The sequence below is a fragment of the Sinocyclocheilus grahami genome, unplaced genomic scaffold (genome assembly GCF_001515645.1).
Source record: "Sinocyclocheilus grahami isolate Dianchi unplaced genomic scaffold, SAMN03320097.WGS_v1.1 scaffold269.1, whole genome shotgun sequence".
NCBI lineage: Eukaryota > Metazoa > Chordata > Actinopteri > Cypriniformes > Cyprinidae > Sinocyclocheilus > Sinocyclocheilus grahami.
The window spans coordinates 676,484-699,189 of record NW_015505448.1 but is presented as its reverse complement, the minus strand read 5'-3'; the positions used below and the strand labels follow the sequence as shown (position 1 = coordinate 699,189).

General features: G+C 35.3%; 2 protein-coding genes across 2 annotated transcripts in view; both read left to right on the top strand.

Moving 5' to 3' along the window:
• The window catches only part of LOC107599635 (DNA polymerase epsilon catalytic subunit A-like), a 34,206-nt gene extending 33,849 nt beyond the window's left edge, over positions 1-357 (top strand). Inside the window, exon 46 of the mRNA XM_016291285.1 lies at positions 132-357. Within this exon, the coding sequence (XP_016146771.1) occupies positions 132-233 (102 nt within the window). The 3' untranslated portion in view covers positions 234-357. The remainder of the gene's footprint in view (positions 1-131) is intronic.
• An 8,210-nt stretch (positions 358-8,567) lies between these two features.
• pes (pescadillo) lies at positions 8,568-22,394 on the top strand. Its single transcript, XM_016291264.1, has 14 exons — positions 8,568-8,761; positions 9,104-9,183; positions 10,310-10,463; positions 11,570-11,679; positions 14,533-14,704; positions 14,837-14,926; positions 16,705-16,821; positions 16,949-17,026; positions 17,123-17,212; positions 19,013-19,143; positions 20,426-20,551; positions 20,651-20,835; positions 20,917-21,041; positions 22,134-22,394. Exons 1-14 carry the CDS (start codon positions 8,738-8,740, stop codon positions 22,377-22,379), a joined length of 1,728 nt encoding a protein of 575 aa, XP_016146750.1. The 5' UTR covers positions 8,568-8,737; the 3' UTR covers positions 22,380-22,394.
• The last annotated feature ends 312 nt before the right edge of the window (positions 22,395-22,706 follow it).

Sequence of the window (22,706 nt, the reverse complement as noted above, 5' to 3'; positions counted from 1 at the left end):
CCCCCCCCCCCCCCCCCCCAAACTGTGGAATGATAATGCATGTTTTACAGCTAATGGACCACCTACAAATATTTTGTTTAGTCATGTAATGTCTCATGCTTGCTCATTTCCACTTGTTTGCATGTTTGCAGAGCTTCACTGAACAGGTGGAAGTATTCCGGAACATTGCCGCCCACTATAACATGAACTTCCTGCTAGAGACCATTGACTGGGTGCTTAGTATGAACGCATAGATGCTTTTCCACCCGATACGCTCCATCATTTGTGCCAAGCTAAGTGTGTGTGAGCCATTTGTACAGATCTGAATTCTTATGAAGTGTGTGTACATTATCACAGTGGAAAAATGTTGGTACCGGAACTCTTTTATTTGTTGTTAATAAATATTTTTGTATATGAAGAATTCACTTCTGTCATTACTTCCTAAGTAATTGAATGATGATTTTGGTCATAAGGGTTACTAATTGAATCTGCAATGATATTTGCAGATGAGGGGTATCACTCTTGTTCATAGTGGCATGCAACTAATATGTCTCTTTGGTAATGGTCCATTTGGATATTGCTTCTTTTTGACATTTATGAATTTAATTCTGTAAAGATATGGCTTTTATGGTTTTTGTAACCACTATAGGATGGAGCAATAGCCAGCAACTACCCACTTTAACTTCACTGCCTGGCAGTGTCATTGCTCTTCTCACCACTTTTACTGAAATGTTTCTTTCTCCCATAAGAGCAAAAGTTGTTTTCTTCAGAATAGGTTCTGGCTACATAGTGCTACAGCTAAGTTCATTGTCTGTCCATTTGGTTTCAGTCTCTTTTCCTGTCTGGGGAGATGAGGTTTTATATGTACCCTTGATCATTACTTAGAAGACCATAAACCTCAAAAGTGTGAGCTGCATAAATCGATACATTTCAATTAATCACATTTAGAGTAGAGCTGGGCTGACGCAATTCCTCGTCCCCTAAATTTCATTACTGTAACCAATATTGTAGGAGGAGTTGTTAGCAGAGCAAGTGCTGCTCTTTGGAGAAAACATCTCATCCTTCCTTTTGATGGAAGAAGGTTCCCAGAAAAGAGATGATCATTTGGATAGAATTGATCCTTTAGTACTTCTTTAATCACCCGATAAATTTAGTGTCGGACTTTAAAGTCCATGTGAAATCAAAATTCAATGGCTATTTCAAAGACAAACAGCAATATTTTAACAATCTGATCAAAATCAAAAGCTGCTTTATAGGTCCTGGGAATTTAAATCACGTGACACATTTGTATGAAACGGAATATGCAATGAGTTTTAATTAATAAAGATGGAAATATGTCATTTTACAGAAGAGAAACTTTTCATATTTCATGACTGTTCAAAGATGGAAGATACATGCAAACCCGTTGTGGAGTTGAATTAAACACGAAGCAATTCAATTGGTGATCAGTGTTTAATATTTACTGAAGCAGAGCTTAACAAAGATGTGGTTTTGCTTTTCTAAATGCTTGCTTTGCCGTTTTGTTTTAAAACTGGAGAATCTTTCGAGTATCTCTCAATCAGTTACCCTCAAGAGTCATATTAGAAACATTCTAACCACATTTGTGACCCCAGACCACAAAACCAGTCATAAGGGTCAATTTTTCGAAATTGAGATGAATAAATAAGCTTTTCATTTTTGTATGGTTTGTTAGGATAGGACAATATTTGGCCGGTGCAAATTTGAGGGTGCAAAAAAATCAAAATATTGAGAAAATCACCTTTAAAGTTGTCCAAATGAAGTTCTTAGCAATGCATATTACTAATCAAAAATTAAGTTTTAATATATTTACAGTAGGGAATATCTTCATGGAACATGATCTTTACTTAATATCCTAATGATTTTTGGCATAAAAGAAAAATCAATAATTTTAACCCATACAATGTGTTTTTGGTTCTTGCTACAAATATACCCCAGTGACTTAAGACTGGTTTTGTGGTCCAGGGTCACATATACACTGTAAAAATTATTTTTCGAAGTTGTAAATAAAACAAAAATTTTGGAGTATGTTTTACAAGGAAACTCGTGTCTGCCACAGGATTTAAAAAAAAGATAACTACAACTTTTTACCCCACAATTCAGACTTTTTTGTGAGATCTAAATTCAGATTTGCAAGACAAACTCACAGTTCTGACTTTTTTCCTCGCAATTCCATGTTTACAGCTCACAATTGTGTTTATATCTCATAATTCTGACTTTTCTTCTCAGAATTCTGATTTTAAATATAGCATTTGTCAAGCAAATCTAATTTTAAATCTAGCAGATCAGATTTATTTATTTTAAATAAAATTAAAGGTAATTGCGGCCTTTTTCTCAGAATTGCAAGATATAAACTGAAAAAGAATTGAGATTTGCTAAATCCTTTTTTATCCTGTGGCGTAAACAAGTTTCCATAAAATATTACTTGCATCTTTCTACTTGAAAATTTCACATTTAATTAAATGTGTTGCTTGACATTTATTTGTAATTATCTGTGACATTTGCAAGCAATTTCTGAGTGAAAATTGTTTCTACACCAATTTTTTCTTCAGTGTAGGACTTCATTTTTCACTCAGTTTTTACTCAGAAATTGCACAAACAATTACAAAGCAAGTAACACACTGAATTAGATGTGAAATTTTGAAGGTGAAAAACTGATAGTATTTTCTTGTAAAACATACTCCAAAATTTTTTATTTACAACAACAGCATTTTTTTTTTCAGTGTAAACTTCTCCATCCTTCTTGACTTACATCATCAAATTTCTTTTCGCTGAAGACTTCATTCTTATCGATAAACGTCAGCATGATCCAGTCACAGATGATTGAGCACTAGATGACAAAGAAATGTGACATTTACTAATATTATGATTAAGCATTAGGACAAAATACAAGCTGTAAATGCCTCTGTCCATCAGGGTTACTCCAGATCAAGCACTGTGAGTGAAACCTGAAAGTCATTCCCATAATGCAATTTGTGAAGTGTTTGTCTGCCATCAGTGTCATTAAGATGTCATTATCTCACACTTTAAACCTCGTGTTTTTATTATGCATTCCGCAAAAACGTACAATTCCTACTGACGTCATGGCCATGACTGTGTTGATAATGGTTGGAATCGGACTGAATCTTCCCGCCTGAAAGGAAATATAGAGAGTCAATATAAGGCCGTATGTGCAGTCAGCATGTGGCTAATGTGCTTCCTGTATGGTCTCACATGTCCATGAACAATGACATCCAGGCGAATCCCATAGGCTTTTATGAGTGTCCTGTACTCCACGCCATCCTTATGGTGATACTTTGCAAACCTGAAATGTTTGGAAGTTAATATATTTCTAAATAAACATTCATATTTAATTGAGCATCATTTTAATGCCATTTGACTATTGAAATGCATGTAGATTGTAACCTCAGAGCTCATACCTGTTGTAATATCCTGAGCTGGGCAGGTTTTTTCTCATGTCCAGTCTTCTAAACGAATATGTTGGAATGCACTCGGAAGGATCCACAGAATGATTTCTGAAGGATCATGTGACACTGAAGACTGGAGTAATGATGGTGAAAATTCGGCTTTGCATCACAGGAATAAATTACATTTTAAAATATAATAAAATAGAAATCAGTTCTTTTAAATTGTAATAATATTTCACAATATTACTGTTTTTTTAGTGTACATTTGATCAATTCCACGCAACCTTAGTGAGCCTAAGAGACTTCTTTCAAAAACAGTTGATATCCTAAACTTCTGAACGGTAGTGTAAATAGGAATTTCTGATACATTAATGTTTTACTAAATGCTTTTTTGATCACACAAAAGGTTAAAAAGCAGCCTGGCACTGCTTAGACATATCCTCTGAGTTATAAAACATGCTGAAACTCATCAACGTACCTCAGGACTTTAAACTTTGGGAAATGGATGGCATTCTTTATGAACACTGTAAAATGAATAGCCTGTTCCAAAGCTTAGACCCCACTGTATATATGTATGTATTTATTATAAAAGTAAACCCCACCATGACCATCAAAATCCATTTCTCCTTGAGTGCAGTCAGAATCTTTTGTGCAGTTTGCATTGGCAACACTGTAATGCTGAGAAAACAAATAGAGAAAAATAGATCTACAAATGCTGTTTGACTCGGACCAGTCATTCCACCCAAAACATGAATACTTTGTATTTATATGCAGTTGTGCATATACCTCAGCACACGTGCCCTGCGTCTGATCGTGCGTCACTTCTCTCCTAAGAATTGTACTGATTACATCACCACCCTGTACATTAAGAAATACAGGGTTTCAAATGATTTTACAATCAACTGTAATGTTGACCAAGCAAGAATACGTATTAGGAGCAATTAAGGGTATCTTGTCTGCCTTGGAATCTTTTTTTGAGTAAAATAAGGATGATGTAATTGAATGATTTTCTATACAGTTCATAATCCTTCACCTCAGATGGTCTGACATATTCTGTTGTGTCCTGAACGCTGTCTCCCAGCATGGCCACACCTCTCATCTCAGTGTACACCGAACTCTCTGGACGCGTCTCTGTCTCCTGATACGCTTTCTGACTGATAAATACATGCCTGCACACATAAAACATGACATAAATGCATCCATCCATGCTCCACACGTGTAAATCGTGAAAAACAAAACACACCTTCATAGGTATAACTGAGGAAATTCTGTATAAAGAGAACATCAGAACAATCACAATCAAAGGTATATATATCTAAAAAATACGATGAAGATCTATAAATTTACAGCAAAATTGTTGAAGGTGGGGAAAAAATTCTATAAATCAGATATGGCTAAAGTTGAAGTGTTATTTGACATTTCATCTATACATAAATCTCTGATTTGTATCTATTGACATTTTTATTGCATTTCTTCTGCATATATTTTGTCTTCTTCGAGATGCAGAAAAATCCAAAACAAACAATCCAATTACAAAAAAAATATATATATATATATACATATATACTGTATACGGTCCACTGTGGCATAATAAAAGCTCCGCTGCTTTCGAGCCGTGTGTCACGCTCATTCAGCGGCCTCGTTGCGCTTCGACGGCTTTCAGCCTCACCCTGCTTCATTCTACTACGCTAATAAATCGTTAGCTCATCTATGAACATGATTTCTGCCCGAGTCCCGTCGGATTGCATCGGCTGTTGGGATGAAGACCACAACTCCCATGATTCCACACTCAGTCACGAGTCATCAAACTACGCCTTTGTTTCTTTGTTTGTTTTGAATACGCGCCCTCTAGCGGCGAAAATGACATATTGTGCCTTTAACCCGTATACATGCCGTTCTGCAAAGTTGGCTGAATTTCTCTCGGGCCTGCGCTGCGATGAAGCCCAGGCTGAACACTGGACAATACGGGTTGGTGTCGGGGTGATAATGGCACCTTAACAACTTCTTTGGCTTGTTTGGTTTGGTGTTGCCCCTGTAGTTTCCATTTCCATTTCAGATAAAAAAAAAATATATTGTAAAGCGTGTTGAGTGGGAGACAGCAGAAGCAGGTCGTCTGCATACAGCAGGCATCTGATCTGTGAGGTGTGTAGGGTGAGGCCAGGGGCTGCAGATCGCTCCAGACTGCTCGCCAGTTCATTGATGTAGATGTTAAATAACATTGGGCTTAAGCAGCAGCCCTGTCTCACTCCACGTTCCTGGGAAAGATACCTCGTACGTTTGTAGCTGATTTTTACACCACATTTACTTTCAGTGTACATTGATTTGATAAGGTCATAGGTTTTACCTCCTATGCCACTTTCAGTACGTTTGTAGAATAGTCCTTGGTGCCAAATTGAGTCAAACGCTTTTTTAAAGTCAATAAAGCATGCATATGTTTTACCTTTATCTTGGTTAACGTGTTTTTCAATTAGAGTATGTAATGTATAGATGTGATCAGATGTACGGTAATTTGGTAAAAATACGATTTGGCTTCTGCTCAGTACATTGTGTGTGGTGAGGAAGTCTAACAGTCGAGTGTTTATTATGCTACAGAATAACTTTCCCAGGTTGCTGCTCACACAGATGCCTCTGTAGTTGTTAGGATCAAATTTATTTCCGTTTTTAAAGATCGGTGTTATCAAGCCTTGATTCCAGTTGTCAGGGAAGTAACCTACACTCAGAAGCACATTGAATAGTTTTAGAATGGCCAATTGGAATTTACTGCTTGTGTGTTTTATCATTTCGTTTAATATCCCATCAGGTCCAGATGCTTTTTTGAGTTGAAGGTTTCTGATTTTTTCTTTAAGTTCTTTATCAGTTATTGGGAAATCTAATGGGTTTTGGTTATAGTTTCTAGTTTTTCCAGTTGGTTGATTGTTTGATTTTGCTTACAGTTTGTGTCTGTTTGTACTTTATTAAACAATGTTTGGAAATGACTTTCCCATATTTCTCCATTTCGTATTGCCAATTCTTCCTGATCAGTTTTTTTCAGATTGTTCCAATTTTCCCAAAATTGGTTTGTGTTCACTGACTTCTCAATTATTGTCAGTTGTTTTTGGGTGTATTGTGCTTTTTTGGTTCTGATCATATGTTTGTATTGTTTTAGTGCTTCACTGTAAAGAAGGCGGATCTCTGCATTATTTGGATCTTTGTGTTTCTGATTTGACAATGTTCTCAGTTTTTTGCGAATAGTTTGGCAGTCTTGATCAAACAAATTTTTGTCATTTTGGGGTATTTGATTTTTTCCATTTTTTGTTTTCAATTTGGACTGTTTTGCTGATTTTCAAATATGTAATTGAATATCTTTGACCGCAAGATGACACCCTCATTAGTGTGAGCATATGGTGTTATTTAGAAAGTTATCTACCACGGCTTGTATTGTTTGGCTGCTAAGTGCTTTCTGATATTCTTCAGCGCTGTTGTCAGCCCATCTGTATGGCTTTCTGATGTTGTACAGCTTACTGGGCTTTGTGTTAATGCTGTTTTCTGTCTTTTTGAGATGCACAGTGATTTGACTGTGATCAGACAGAGGGGTTAGTTCTCTAACAGTGAATGATCTGAGAGATGAAGGATCTATGTCTGTTATCATATAATCAACTGTGCTATTCCCCAGAGGCGAGCAAAATGTGAATCTCCCTAAAGTGTCTCCTCGTAACCTACCGTTGATGATATACAGACCCAGGCTTCGACAGAGCTGCAGGAGGACTTTTCCATTCTTATTTACTATAGCATCATGGTTATTTCTGTGGATATGGGAGAATGTGTTATTAATAGCAGTCAGTTTGTTGTTGATATATTTGCTCCCTTGTGTGTCGGTGAAGTCCGGCTGTAGTCCTGTTCTTGCATTCAGGTCTCCGCAGATGAGCACGTTTCCCTGGGCCTGGAAGTGGCTTGTCTCTTCTTCTAATGTGGAGAACATGTCTTCGCTGTAGTGGGGGGACTCTGATGGATGTATATGGCACACAGGAATATATCTTTTCTGGATGGGAGCAGTTCCTTGTGGATTTTAAGCCAGGTGTAGTATTTGCCTTGCTTTACTGTGCTGATGTGGTTGTGGACTTTTCCGCTGGAGTCGATGAGAATAAGAGCTTCTGTTTGGGTGGGGTTGTGTGGAGCAGTGCGGTGGGCTTTGGTCTGTGGATCTGATGAAGAGCGAGGCTCATCCGCTGCAGGTGATTGCTGATTGTCAGTGGGGGTCTCTAGACAGGTCAGGTGTTTAGCGTGAGATGCTTTGGACGATGAAACAAAAGAAGTTGTTCCTTCATATTATTTATAAGTTCATCCTTCTTTCGAAGTTCTGATTTCAACACAGACAGTTCTTCCTGCATTTCTGTTTTAATTTCTGTTATTTGTCTTCTGAAATTTGATATGAATTCCTTCAGCTCTTCTCTAGCTTAGTGAAGCTCCTTTGACATCCGTTCTTTGTTTCTCTGCAGGTATTCAGTCTCTTGTTTTAAATTCATCATGTCCTGCTGACCCCAAATTTTTGAACGGTAGTGTCTTTTGTAACAACAGATTTTTTTTCTTTCTATTTTGAAAGAAATTAATACTTTTATTCAGCAAAGATGTGTTCAATTTATTTTTATTGACAGTAAAGACTTATATTGTTAGAAAATGTTGAATAAATGCTGTTCTTTTTAACTTTTTAATTATCAAAAAATCCCGAAAAAGGTATCACAGGTTCCAAAAAAAAACATTAAGCCTTTTCCAACATTAATAATAAATTCGCATATTAGCATGATTTCTGAAGGATCATGTGACACTGAAGACTGGAGTAATGATGCTGAAAATTCAGCTTTGATCACAGGAATAAATTACATTTTAAAGTATATTAAAATAGAACACTGTTATTTTAAATTGTAATAATATTTCACAATATTACTGTTTTTTTGATCAAATAAATGCAGCCTATATGAGCATAAGAGGCTTCTTTAAAAAGTAATACAAATCTTACTGATCCCAAACTATTAAATGACTTGTTAAGTATCTATGCATTACATACACAAAAATAATAATATATATTGTTCATTTATTCTGCAACATAAACATATTATTTATAGTATAATAAAATTAGGTTACTATGGTTCGCTACTCGTTCATGCCTTTCTATGCAGGCATTCGCTCGTGCGCCTCAGTTCAAGGGTCCTACTGTCTCGGCTGACTGACATCACACAAAACACGTGTGTTAGGAGGACGCATGTTAGTACTGGATCAGCTCTGCGATCTATTTGCCTTTTTATTGCAAACGTTTTTAATTTAGGGTTTGTCGAGTGAAAAAAGTCAACTCCGCTGTAATGGGCGGATTACAAAAGAAGAAGGTAAGACAGAGATTTAGAGCAATACTGTCGGTAAACAAAACCTGATGTGTTGATGAGTGCAGACCTGTGTTTTTTAAACGTATTACTTTATTGTGTATACGTTTAACAGTATATATTTGTATATATGGCATATGATCAAATATTTAAATAACTACAGCAGAATGTTGTCTTGAATTTCCTTGCTTTAATATTCATTGCAGTTGTTTTCAGCTTTGCTTGACAGCAAATAAGGGTTCTTAATTCTAATTCATCTCAAGATTTGACTCCGTATGAAATATGTCTCGTTTATGCATATTCCCGCATGTCAGAGCACTTGCTAAGCTGTCATTTCTTCTCGTGTAGTATGAGAGCGGATCAGCAACTAACTATGTCAGCAGGAATAAAGCCCGCAAGAAGCTGAGTCTGAGTCTGGCTGATTTCAGGTTGGTTAACAAAACAAAGCATTTCATTTATGTTCTTATGTTCTGTCCTGGTGTCTTAGTAATATTTTAATTTTACTTTCCTCATACTTTATATAGTAGTTTAGTTGATAGAGAATGTCATGTACTTTTTCGATGTTTAATACATGAGTTTCACAATTTGAGTTGAATTACTGAAATGAACTTTTCCACGACATTCTAATTTATTGAGATGCACCTGTACTAAATGTTCATGATTTTAAGCTGATTTTTAACTAGTTTGTTCCAAATGACAGCTAGATTTGACAACAGTAATAAAGGATATTTAAAAATTACTTTTATTTATTTTAGTCATTTAGCAGACGCTTTTATCCAGAGCGACTTACAAATGAGGACAACAGAAGCAATCAATTGTAGTATTAAAACAACTCAAAACGAAAGATCCAAAACTAAAGGCTAAAGCTTTATAAATGCTACTTATACACATTTTAAAAATAAAGAAATTAAATAAAAATGATAAATGCCTACAACAAAATTTCAAAACCTAACATTTAAATGAAAAACTAAAAATATTTAAATATATCAAAATATTAAAGAACAAAAGATATAAGAGTATAATAATGATTCTAACATAACACTAAGCCAAACACCAAAAAAAAACTACATATGTGTATGTACAACTACACACACATACATATATACATACACACACACATAAATTCAATATATATATTATTTCATAACTAAAATTAAAATAAGTAACAAACACAAATAATACAAATCAAACGAGTTTATCAGTAATCCTAAAAAATAACACTGAGTCAAACATACATGCTAAAAAACAACTTACTTACACATAGTAGGAAATGGTTATAAAAACTGAAACCGAAGCGAATCAAGTAGTAGGAAAGAGGAGAAATAAAAAGCGATACTTTTAAAAGATATCTCTATTTATTTTGGTATCTTCTCAACTATGCACAATAATACAGTTAGTTGTGCTTTATAATTTGTATATAGTATTTCTTGCTTGATGTTTTTCATGAACCACCAGTTGCAAAACACAGATGTATATACTGTATCTTGCTTTGTTTAATTATTTAAGCGTTTAATACAGTTCATTGTGAATTAATGCATGCTTCTCATTCTATAGGCGGTTATGCATATTAAAAGGAATCTATCCTCATGAGCCCAAACACAAAAAAAAGGTCAACAAGGGCTCGACAGCACCTAGAACCTTCTACCTGCTGAAAGACATTCGTTTCCTCTTGCATGAGCCTGTTGTTGGCAAGTTCAGAGAGTACAAGGTAAGAACTGTGCTTTAGTAAAGCTAGATGCTGCTGTGTGTTTGCGGCAGCATCCTCTAATCCTTATCATTTTGGTCACTTTTTCACTTTCACGTTTTAAATGAAATGACAGTGGAGCTAATATATGTATTTAATAGGTATTAACAATGTCAATAACAATGTAAAATGTATGCCAAAGAAACATTTGGATGATCCGCTGTGGAAACTTCTAACGGTAGCAGCCGAAAGTGTGAGAGAGAGAGAGAGAAATGTCAATTTCTTTAAAAAAAAAAAAAAAATTTACTTTGAAGGGTCTTTTAATTTTCTTGGTTATGCAATAATTAAATGCATCCATTTAGACTTTTCAGTCGGTGTTACTTTAGAATTATTTATACTATTATAATATCTATTACTATTTTGAATTAGCTTTTATTTTTATATTTTCAGTTTCCATTTTACGTTTTAGTAATTTGATGTGCTGTTCTCATTTTTATTATTTTTTTTACATTTCTATTTCGCTTTAATGTATTTATATTTTAGTTTCAGTAATTTTAGTACCTCGACTTAGTTATTTCATTTCAGTTAGTTGCCAAGGCAACATTTCTAATTTAATAAATATTTTATTTAATATATATTTTATGTCCGCATTATCTAATTACTGAAAAAAAATGTATGATAGGCAATGAAATGAAGAACCCGCTTATCAATTGTAATACAACATTATAAAATGTCAGAAATTGGTGAGAAGCTGAGTTGCCTTTTAAAACAAGTTTTTATTTTATTTATTTCGTTTTCAATAATGGGTGAATTTAATATTTTTTCAAAATATTAAATTAACAAAAATTTTAATTTAAATTATTTTTTTTATTTTTTTTTACTTGCACATTTGCAGCAAACGGTGCATGTCACTCTAGCCAGTCTCAGTGAAATCTCTCATAAAAACACTTATTTTGGTTGCTTAATGCAATTAAAAGATTACATATTATTTGCTACATGACGCTCTAAGAAAGACGAAGAAAAAAAAAAAAACTTTAGGCATCCTAGATTAAATTCTGATGGTATGTTTTTCACTGAAGAAATGGTTCATAAGACAATCTATAAGCTAACTATACATTCATTGGTTGTAGATTTTTGTGAGGAAACTGCGGAAAGCATATGGCAAGGCTGAATGGAGCGGAGTGAAGAGAATGAAAGAGAACAAGCCTGTGTACAAACTGGACCACATCATCAAGGAGAGGTGAGAGTAAACGCAGTGCTGTCTGTGGACTGCAGGGGACGCACTTCAACTCTCTGACCCAGGTGTGCCTCACACGTCCTGAAAAGTGAAGCTGCGGGCTCTTTGATCACAAGCTGCGCAAAACAAGTGCAAAATATGATCGTGGTTTTGCACAGCTTGTCAGTGAACAACGGCTCTGTGTAGTTAATGCTGCTCCATGTGAAAGCACACACGTGATGGAGATTTACCGCTGATTACAGAATGGCTTTACTGACAAGATGCGTTTTTAACGTGCACAGTAACTGAAATTTAAAACTGTTAAAAGAAAGGCTCAATAACTGTTGCACAGATATAATACACTACGCATCAATTTCTCTTCCCTTTGTGCTTTGCAGTTTTTAACATGAAGCGCTTACAATGTGCGGTGTGCAGAATGATGCACTTGAAGCAACAAGGCGTCAGGCTGAAGATGGCAGACAGTGAGTGAGCAAGAGAGAGAGAGACATAGAGAGGGAAGGAGGGAGTCAGTGTTAGTAGAGCGCAGACAGAAGACAGGCACTAAAGGAGGCTGTCGGACAGAAACACCACAATCATGAGTCAGAAACACACGGCAGTATAGAGACACACACTGAGGAGCAAACAACAGCAAGACAGCGACTGAAGGAGCCTGTGTTTGAATCTGTGAGACAGACAGACAGACAGAGAAAGAGGCTGCATTGTAAGCGCTTCGTGCTCATAGACTGTATAAAAACAGTTCGTGCTGCACTGTATTTGTTTTGTCCTATCGTATCTATCATATGTTGTTGCCTTATTAAAAAATATGCTATACATTTAAAAGAAATGTATTTTAATTTTATAGTATATACTTGTATATAAATACATTCATGAATGGGTTTTTAATTAATGGATTTTATAATAATACAAATAGCAATGTGTAAAATTTTGCCATATTTAGTGCAACACTTTTATTTGTTCCCCACAAAATATTTTTTTCACTAAATGTTTGGATTTCTAAAAGTATTATACACTGATTTTTCTAGAATAACTTTTGCTGCCGAATTATCCACTAACCTAGTTTGATACATTTTTGTCATAGATTATAAATATACATGGGCCTATTATTTTTCATATTTGTTGATTTTATTTTTCTTTATAATGACGTAGTCTGTATCTAGTAGATTGTGAAAGAATGATTATCAGTTCCGCAAACAGAGATATATAAATTCTACATTTATTTAAATGAGGGGAAAAAAAACTTCACTGGTATCGGATCGGTAACGGCCAAAACCGAACCCTAGGTATCGGAATCAGTATCGGAGGCGAAAAAGGCGGATCGTAACATCCCTAATATAAACGGGGCGTGTCGTTATGGTTGATTGGGTCTGCGGGAGTTTGATACCTCGGCTTCACCTCACGACACTACTGCGCAGACTCTTGCTCCAAACGAATCTCTACTGCGCAGACTCTCTCCAAACGAATCTCTACTGCTCAGACTCTGTCTCCAAACAAATCTCTACTGCTCAGACTCTGTCTCCAAACGAATCTCTACTGCGCAGACTCTCTCCAAACGAATCTCTACTGAGCAGACTCTCTCCAAACGAATCTCTACTGCGCAGACTCTCTCCAAACGAATCTCTACTGCGCAGACTCTCTCCAAACGAATCTCTACTGCGCAGACTCTCTCCAAACGAATCTCTACTGCGCAGACTCTCTCCAAACGAATCTCTACTGCGCAGACTCGGGCTCCAAACGAATCTCTACTGCGCAGACTCTGGCTCCAAACGAATCTCTATTGCGCAGACTCTGGCTCTAAACGAATCTCTACTGCGCAGACTCTGATGTTTTACTCAAGATGGCAGCGGCCATACTGAGATGCTTTGGCTTCACTTTTCTACAGTGGAAGGAATAGGAGGCGCGTCGTCCATCTTTTTTTTACAGTCTATGCTCTGACCCAACAACAACATGCTGTGAATGACTTTTCTGTGTGTCCAGACAGTGTTATGTGATAAGCACCTATTTGTGTCCAAGCACTATTGTGAGTACTGGCGGAGTCTCAGTCCCTGTCCACAAACAGATCAGTTATGAGAATCCAAAAAGTCACAAGAATATCAAGAATATGATACTTTAATTATCTTGGCTCGACTGACTGTCTCGTTCACTGTCTGTCTCTGTTTACTACTGTTGCATCAGCAGGTTTTGAATTTGGAATGTTAGGGTTTTTTCCCCAACCGTTCAAAAGTTTTTCAAGAAGAATTTTTCCCATGCTTTAGATACAAGTTTCTTATGCTCACCAAGCTGCAAAACAGTAATATTCTGAACAAATATTACACTTTAAAATAACTATTTTCTATTTGGATGCATTGTAAAATGTAATTTATTCCTGCGATGGCAAAGCAGAATTTTCAGCATCATTACTCCAGTCTTCAGTGTCACATGATCCTTCAGAAATCATACTAATGCTGATTTGCTATTTGATGAATAGAAATTTTATTTGAAATAGAAATCTTATAACGTTATAAATGTCTTTGTCATTTTCGAGCAGTTTGATGCATCTTTGCTGATAAAAATACTAATTTATGGGCACCTGTATAACTATTTCAATTGAAAACACTTATGAAATAGCTTGACAAGTGCAGCTTTCTTTCCTGTTTTCCTACTTAAGGAAATCTCCAAAACAGTTCGTTAAAATTAGATTTCCATAACATATGTCAAATCACCTCTTATCTGGCACTAAATTTAGCTTCTTTTGCTCAAATTGTGCTCAAATATTTTGTTCAGTTGCCACATTGAATAATTTGCTTTCTTCCTCCATTTTTCATTGAGTGGTCTGTCACTGTGTCGTAAACTGTTTTTAAAATAAGTTTGTTTTTCCAGGTATCCCACATTCATTGATGCTCTCCGAGATGTAGATGATGCCCTCTCTATGTGTTTCCTGTTTTCTACGTTCGCTCGCACAGGAAAATGCCACGTTCAGACAATTCAGCTGTGCCGGAGACTCGGCGTCGAATGGATGAACTACATTATTGACTTACGGTCCCTGAGAAAGGTACTGTAAACATATGCTATGAAAAGTGTGCATTTTAAAAATTAATTAAAATTTAATTAATTCATGAATGTTACAGCTATGTATTTTCAACCACGTCTGTGACTGTTAAAAATGTTATTTTTGTTTCTTCAGGTGTTTCTTTCCATTAAGGGCATTTACTACCAGGCAGAGGTCCTGGGACAAACCATCACATGGATCGTACCATATCAGTTTGCCCATGATGTGAGTCTAAATGTGTCTTTTGTAAACTTCAAGCTTGGTCAGTAAATAGTTGAATTTTTTTTATAAATTTTACTTATGTATCACATAGTGCTGTGCGGTATACCGGTTCATACCGAATACCGGTGTTTATTTTTGTTATGATAGGAATTTTTAAAAACCGGCAATTCAACTTCGCTTAAACAATGTTTGGAACGCGACACTGTTTGAAAGGGGTCCTTTTCACTGTTGCACTGTGGTGAGGGAACAGCTGTATGTGTTACTAAGCGTGAAAGTTCCGAAACTGAAGCTGTAGAACTAACAGAACGTGATGACACAGAAGAACTCATCCACAATATCCACATTGACCGCCACAAATATCCACCACCCCCTGCCATCAGCTCCCACGTCTCACACACACACACAAGCGCGACTTTAGCACTAGATTTAGCAACTTTCAGACCCTTTTAGCGGCTTTTTTCCATAGAATATTCATACTGACAAACCTAGCGACTTTTTTGGATAAACCTTAGCTATGGTTCAGTTGGAAGATTTCGCCAGTGCTGTCCCGCAAACGTGAGGTCTGACTTTCTTTTTTTTTAATAAAAGTGTCACCTCTCTCGGCGTCTGTTCTGTGCAGTGAGCGGCAGAAAAGCAGCACATTCAGTTGGCCGCACCGCAGCAGACTCGTCAATAAATGGAGTACAAAACAGCGTTTCCTAGCACCTGTCGCTTACTGACTGTTTGAAATTATAAATATGAGCGTAGTTCGCCTGTTAATATAACATGCACTTTTTTGTTTGTTGTTTTTTTTAGTTTGTTACTCAGACGCAGGCAGTGCGCTGCATGAGACAAAAAAGTAATATAGCCAAAACAACCGCATAGCCACTCTTTAGTGTAGATGCATGTTGATTTTATCAGACGATGCCGCGATTATAAATGAGAGTAACTCCTGGTTAACATGTATTAAAAGGGGTCGTGTTTAGTCACTATTTGGTGTGGTATTTTTTGACAATATTCAGTCATCATGACAGTAAAATAGGGCATTCTAAGTCAATATACTGCAGTATTTTCTCTCTCAATCAGTAGAAAATATGGTTAACACCTGGTCATGCGTGAAAAAAAAATACCGTCATGTACCGTGAAACCGCTATAATTTAGAAAAATACCTTGATATACATTTTTGGTCATACCACCCAGCACTAGTATCACACATGGAAAGCAGGTTTGTCAGTATATTGGATCTGTGCAGTTGGTCTTAAAGTGACAGCTGCCTAATATACCTGCTGCTGCCTGTGTCATCATTACTGTTAATCAAACAAAAAAAGACTGAATTGAAGGATTGAATGACTTTTCTATCTTTATTACGAATCAGTTCATATTTTTTTATACAGTGATGGCCGCTGTCGATGCCGTGTGTTAGTTATACACTTGATTATTCAGTTTCTTTAGCATTTCTTAATACATGAACCTACTGTATCTAAAAAAATGTGTTAGTATATGTTTATTCTATTGTGTTGGTCCTGTTGTTTGTAATTTGCTTCTTTGTTCTTATATTTAATAACAAAAATAAAATAAAGCTATAGATAAAGCTAAAATATAGCCATATTGAGATATGTATCGTTATCGTGAAATAAGATTTTGGTCATATTGCCCATTCCTAGCTTTAATGGCTCTTTGGTCTTTTTTTTATCACTATCATTTATTCTGGTTCAGTGTTTTAATTTTTGTAGTGTTTTGGATGCTGAGGTCTTTCTATAGATGACAGTTAAATATAACACACCTGTTCCGGCTCCCCTCAGCACCCTACAGATGTGGATTACAGAGTTATGGCCACATTTACAGAACTCTACACAACGCTGCTTGGATTTGTCAACTTCCGCCTTTACCAGACTCTCAACCTTGTCTACCCGCCCAAGGTATCACACACAAAATGTGTAAATGTGCTTCCATTAAATGCCTTTTTTTTTTATTTTTTCAGTAGGAAAAAATTCCAATACATTCCAATCGGAAATTGAATCTGTTATTTTATTCTGGTTCTGTTAGCTTGATGGACAAGGAGAGTTCAACCTCAAATCAACGTGTGAAGAAGATTATGCCCTGGAATCAGAAAGCTATTCTGAGGTACTGACTAATGCTTTTTCTCTTTTCATATCAACATTAAATTGTGCCAAATATTACAGTTTGTTTTTAGACATCCATCTCTGCATTTGCTTCCAGAAACTGTCAGCGTTAAGTGCCAGTCTGGCCCGCACGGTTCCCTTAGTGGAGGACGAGGAGGCAGAGCCGGATCATTTCCCTGCTGAAGGGGTGAGTGAGAGACAGCAGTGACTTGCAGAAATGACCTCTGGTCAATCCAAGGGATAACATATTGGGAAACATTTTGTAGTTAAAACCAGTATACTTAAAAAAAAAAATATATATATATATATATACATACAAATAATTAACCAGTATTGACATGGTAATATAATTTATAATAATAATAACTGTGGTTATTTGGAGATTATTATCATGTTGTTTTATATTTTACATTCTATTATTATTGTTATAATCTTTTAATAATATTAGAATGGATTGTTATAAACTCTATTATCATGTCCATATAACCACAGCAATAATATTAATAATAATGATGATGATTATTAATTGCATTACCATGTCAATATAAACACTGCAATAATAATAATAATAATGATTATTATTAATTGCATTACCATGTCAATATAACCACTGCCATAATAACAACAACAGCTGGGGTTATTTGGATATGATTATTATTATACATTCTAATAATGTTATTATAAATGGTTATGAATTATTACCTTATCAAAAAAAAAAACACAGTAATAACAATAAAAATAATTGTTATTTTGAATGGTATTAGAATTAACAAGCATTTATACAAATGTTATAATATTATTAGAAATAATAATCACAATTATTATTATTAATTTGGACATGGTAATGCAAATGATAATAATAAAATCAGTCATCATTTCCATGATTGCTGTCCCATTGTAATATCATAGTATGGCCTGAATTATCTTGAAAATACCATAGTATATATATATGTGTGTGTGTGTGTGTGTGTGTGTGTGTATGTGACCCTGGACCACAAAACCAGTCTTAAGTCGCTGGAGTATATTTGTAGCAATAGCCAAAAATACATTGTATGGGTCAAAATTATAAATTTTTCTTTTATGCCAAAAATCATTAATATTTTTTAATATAAGTAAAGATCATGTTCCATGAAGATATTTTGTACATTTCCTACTGCATACATATTAAAACTTAATTTTTGATTGGTAATATGTATTGCTAAGAACTTCATTTGGACAACTTTAAAGGCGATTTTCTCAATATTTCAATTTTTTGTACCCTCAGATTCCAGATTTTCAAATAGTTGTATCTCGGCCAAATAGTGTCCTCTCCTAACAAACCATACATCAATGGAAAGCTTATTTATTCAGCTTTCAAATGATGTATACATCTCAATTTTGAAAAATTGACACTTATGTGGTCCAGGGTCACACGTGTATATATTAATATATATTATATTAATTAATATTAATATCGTTAATATGGTTTTGTGGTTCTGTATGTAAAACCAGTGGGGGCTTAAAGTTTGTTTTATTTAATAACTAACAAAAAAAGTTTATTTGTAGGGCACCTTTCATAAACTGCAGTTCATGGGTCAGATTATAAAAACAATTGGAACAGCTGTTTTGTAGCAAAGTCAAAGCTGTCAGATTCCTCTCGAATTGCTAAAGCACTTATGCCATATGTAATTAATGCAACTATGTGACTCCACAATAATTTTCCACACTTCAAGTTCACTAAAAGAAAGTGTCAAAAGACACTCGTTATTTAGTCACACATTACAAGGTATGAGTCGGTGAAGCATTTAACCCGCATTTGATTAATTGTTGTTTTGGATGGACCTCACATCCTCATGTTTCGGGTTCACTGAGGGAGACTGTTACTATGGTTTCACGCTGAAGGTGTTAAACATTCTGATGAAACCAGCGTGACTGCAGGCAACCTTTGTCCTCATTATTTAATGTAGTTTTTATAGAACTTTATTTGTATGTGCTCTTTCAATTGCAGGAAGACCTGGAGACAATGGAGGCGAGAGAGAAGATCGAGCTGGAGCAAAACAAACAGAAGAAGCTCTTCGAAGGGCTGAAGTTTTTCCTAAACAGAGAAGTTCCCAGGGAATCGCTGGCTTTTCTCATCAGGTGAAGGAGTGTGACGTACCAACTCATTTTTATCACTCATTTAATCTATGGCACTTTCCTTAAACAGGGTACAAAATGGTTTGCTCTTCCTTTTTTTTTTTTTTTAAAGACACCAAGGCACAAATCTAATTTTCTTTAGAGGTAGAACTCGATGTTAGATTAGATGTTTTTGATAATCTAGTAATTAACAGTTTACATGAAAAGTAGATCAAGAAATATGCATTTGTCCCATCTCCGCTCTATACAACAGTAAAAATCATGCAATAATGTCAGTAATTACGACTACTGAATTTCTATTATATTTATTTTTAATTAACTAATAAATTACATGATGTTTAGCGGTTTCTCACACCCTATTACTGCATAGATATTTCCTTGTATTAAAAAAATGCAACTCTAATAATGAGCATTGTGGGAACTTGGGTGAATAAAGGAATTTTCTCAACTTTTGTCAAGCAACTATTCAACCCTATAATCAAAGTTATTGTAAAAAACAATTGTGCATTTTTTCTGGGTTGTGCTGTTCTGTTGTAAATAAATCTTAACCAATGATTCCTAATTGCATTTACTTCCGGAAGGCCAAATAAAGTGCTTTAGCACTGAAACACAGTGTCTCCCTGACATGGCTGCATCAACACTGCTGCTGTTCCTGAAACCACGCCGCCTTTCTTTGCGTGCACATTTGGGCGGCATTATGCTAATATGTGGGGGCGTGTTTGAACGAGCCGTTTTAGGTAGGTGTGGCTGACTCTTAACTTTTATAAAGAATATCTCTTTGGATTTGAGACTTTAGTCTTTGCAACTTTACACTCCAAAGAGAAAGGAAAAATTTAAATTTCTTCATATGACCCGTTTAAAAAAACAAGAACAACTATTTTGGACCCTATTTGATGAAGGTTCAAGTTTGTGGTGTATTCGCATACAAGTCAGTGGTGTTCTAATATCATTGATATAGTTTTTGTAAATATTAAAATTTTAGTAACATTTTTAGTTAATTGATGTGGTTTTGTCATTTTAATCATTTTTAAAAATATCTTTATAGTGAATTTAATTTCTTAATTTAGTACTTCAATATAAAATGTTTTTTTTATTTTATTTCAGATAATGTTTATTTTATTTCAAGCATTTTTTAATGGTTTTACTTTTAGGTTTTTTTTCCCACAGTTTTAGGTTTTAAAAACCCCAAAACATGTAACTTGTTGAATTGCTGCCGTTCATAGTTTGTGTATGTACAGTTTTACAGTTTTTGTCAGCATATAAGAATGTGTTGTACGCTGTGCAGGTGTTTCGGTGGACAGGTGTCCTGGGATAAATCACTGTGCATCGGCAGCACATATGATGAAACAGACGAAATGATCACACATCACATTGTGGACAGACCCACCATCAACAAACAGTACATCAACAGGTCCGAAACCAACTCCCACTGATTGTGGACGGTGTATACTTTACATTTATACTGTAATTAATGTATATTCTTGTACTTAATGTATTTTCATCCTTGCAGGTACTACATCCAGCCCCAGTGGGTGTATGACTGTGTAAATGCGAAGATTCTGTTACCTGTAGAGGAATATTTCCTGGGAGTTACACTGCCGCCCCATCTGTCACCATTCGTGGAGGAGAGTGAGGGAGATTATGTGCCGCCTGAGAAACTCAAACTCTTGGCCCTGCAGAGAGGAGAGAAGCCACGTGAGGGTTTTTGCCATGTGATATGTCATATAATATGTGACTTTTGAGTGATTGTTGACTTCGCAAACAAACTCTTCACAGAGACGGAAGAAGAGGAGGAGGAGGATGAAGATGACGAAGAGGAAGATGATCAAAGTGAGGAAGAAGATGAGTCTGAAGATGAAGCAAATTTAGCTGAAATGGAGGAGAAGAGAGCTCAGGGAAAGGTAAGATCGTTTTCATTTTGCATAACTCATTTTTGCAGTTATACTGCTTGTTTGCTGAGTGGTGCTGTAACTACAAAATTGTAAGTGAAAACATTTAACCCTATAGTGCCTACTGTATATGCAAAGTTCTCCTCTAAATCATCAACATGATCAAAACTGCTGAAAAAATCTGTTGCACCACATACCTTCTGTTGTCTGATTAATAGTTTATACTTTTTTAGCAGTAAGTAAATGGCCTTTTAGTACAATTATAAAAATATCCACCTTCAGCTCGTGGTACATTCTTCTTGCTGTGAAATCTTACTGAATTTTATGAAGTAATTATATGAATAACTTTTGTATTGTTAGTAATATTACACTTAATGAACTGAAGCAACTTAGGTTTACTTAATTATCCATACATCATTTTTCAGAAAAATCATGTTAAAATCTATCAAATATGATAAATCAGGCCTTTTTGAGGATCATTTATTTGTTCATCTCTCACTCATCATTGTATTGCATTGCATTATATGTATTTCCTCCACAATAAAAACCACAGAGCTTTGATCATAAAGCTAAGCATTTAAATATCATCTTACTAAAGCATTTTTGGGAGATACAGAGTAACAACTGATATGTATATGCATTTTATGTAAGTAGTCTGTTATACTCCTATAAAGATCTCATTGATTTACATTACAAGCTGCCAGAATTTCATCTTATATTTATAAATATAAATGATCAGCAACTGCACCAAATTGCATATTTTTGCTTCGTTTGGGCCTTTGGGAATAAAATTTAGGTGTTTTTTTTTCCTCCTCGAGTGTGAGCTCCATATACTATATGAGCCATAAAAGCTTAATGTGTCAGAAATGACACTCAACAAAATACAAATATACAAACCTATTTTTAAATTTTATTTAAAATTTTAAAACTTATTTTGTTTATCAGGCTTTACAGGGTTAAAAAAAAATTGCATGATTTGATTCTAAATACGGAGGATTTTCGGGATGGAATCTTTTTTTTTGTTTGTTTCTGCACCTTAAATGAAACATTTTGTGGAGGAATATATCAAATAAATATTAAAAAGTACAATTTTGTCTCCCTCAGAGGCTGTCAGTAAAGGTGACCCCTGGTAAAGTCAAACAAGAGAACCGCATGCGAACCGAACAAGAGGAGAAAGCAGAGGAGAAGAGGCTGGCCATTATGATGATGAAGAAGAAAGAGAAATACCTCTATGACAAGATCATGTTTGGCAAGAAGAGAAACGTCAGAGAGGTAAGCCTGCTTAGAAATAGATGTCATTTTACGATCGTATGTGCTTTCTTTTGTAAATTTAAAAATACAATTGAATGAAAACACACTCATCTAACCAGGATAATGATTCAGAATAATGCTTCATTTTGATTCTTAGTTATTTTTATTTTTTTTTAAAGGGGTGGTTGATTGCGATTTCGCTTTTTAACGTTAGTGTGTAATGTTTGAGCATAAACCATATCTGCAAAGTTACGAAGCTGAAAGTTCAATGCAAACGGAGATATCGTCTTTTAAAATTCTGGCAGTTTAATGGCTACAAAAATGGCTGGTAGGGACTACAACAAGTTACTTCCCGGGTTCGTGACATCACAAACCCCGCCCCCGGAACACGCAATAAAGGGGGCGAGGCCATGCTGTGCTGCTTTA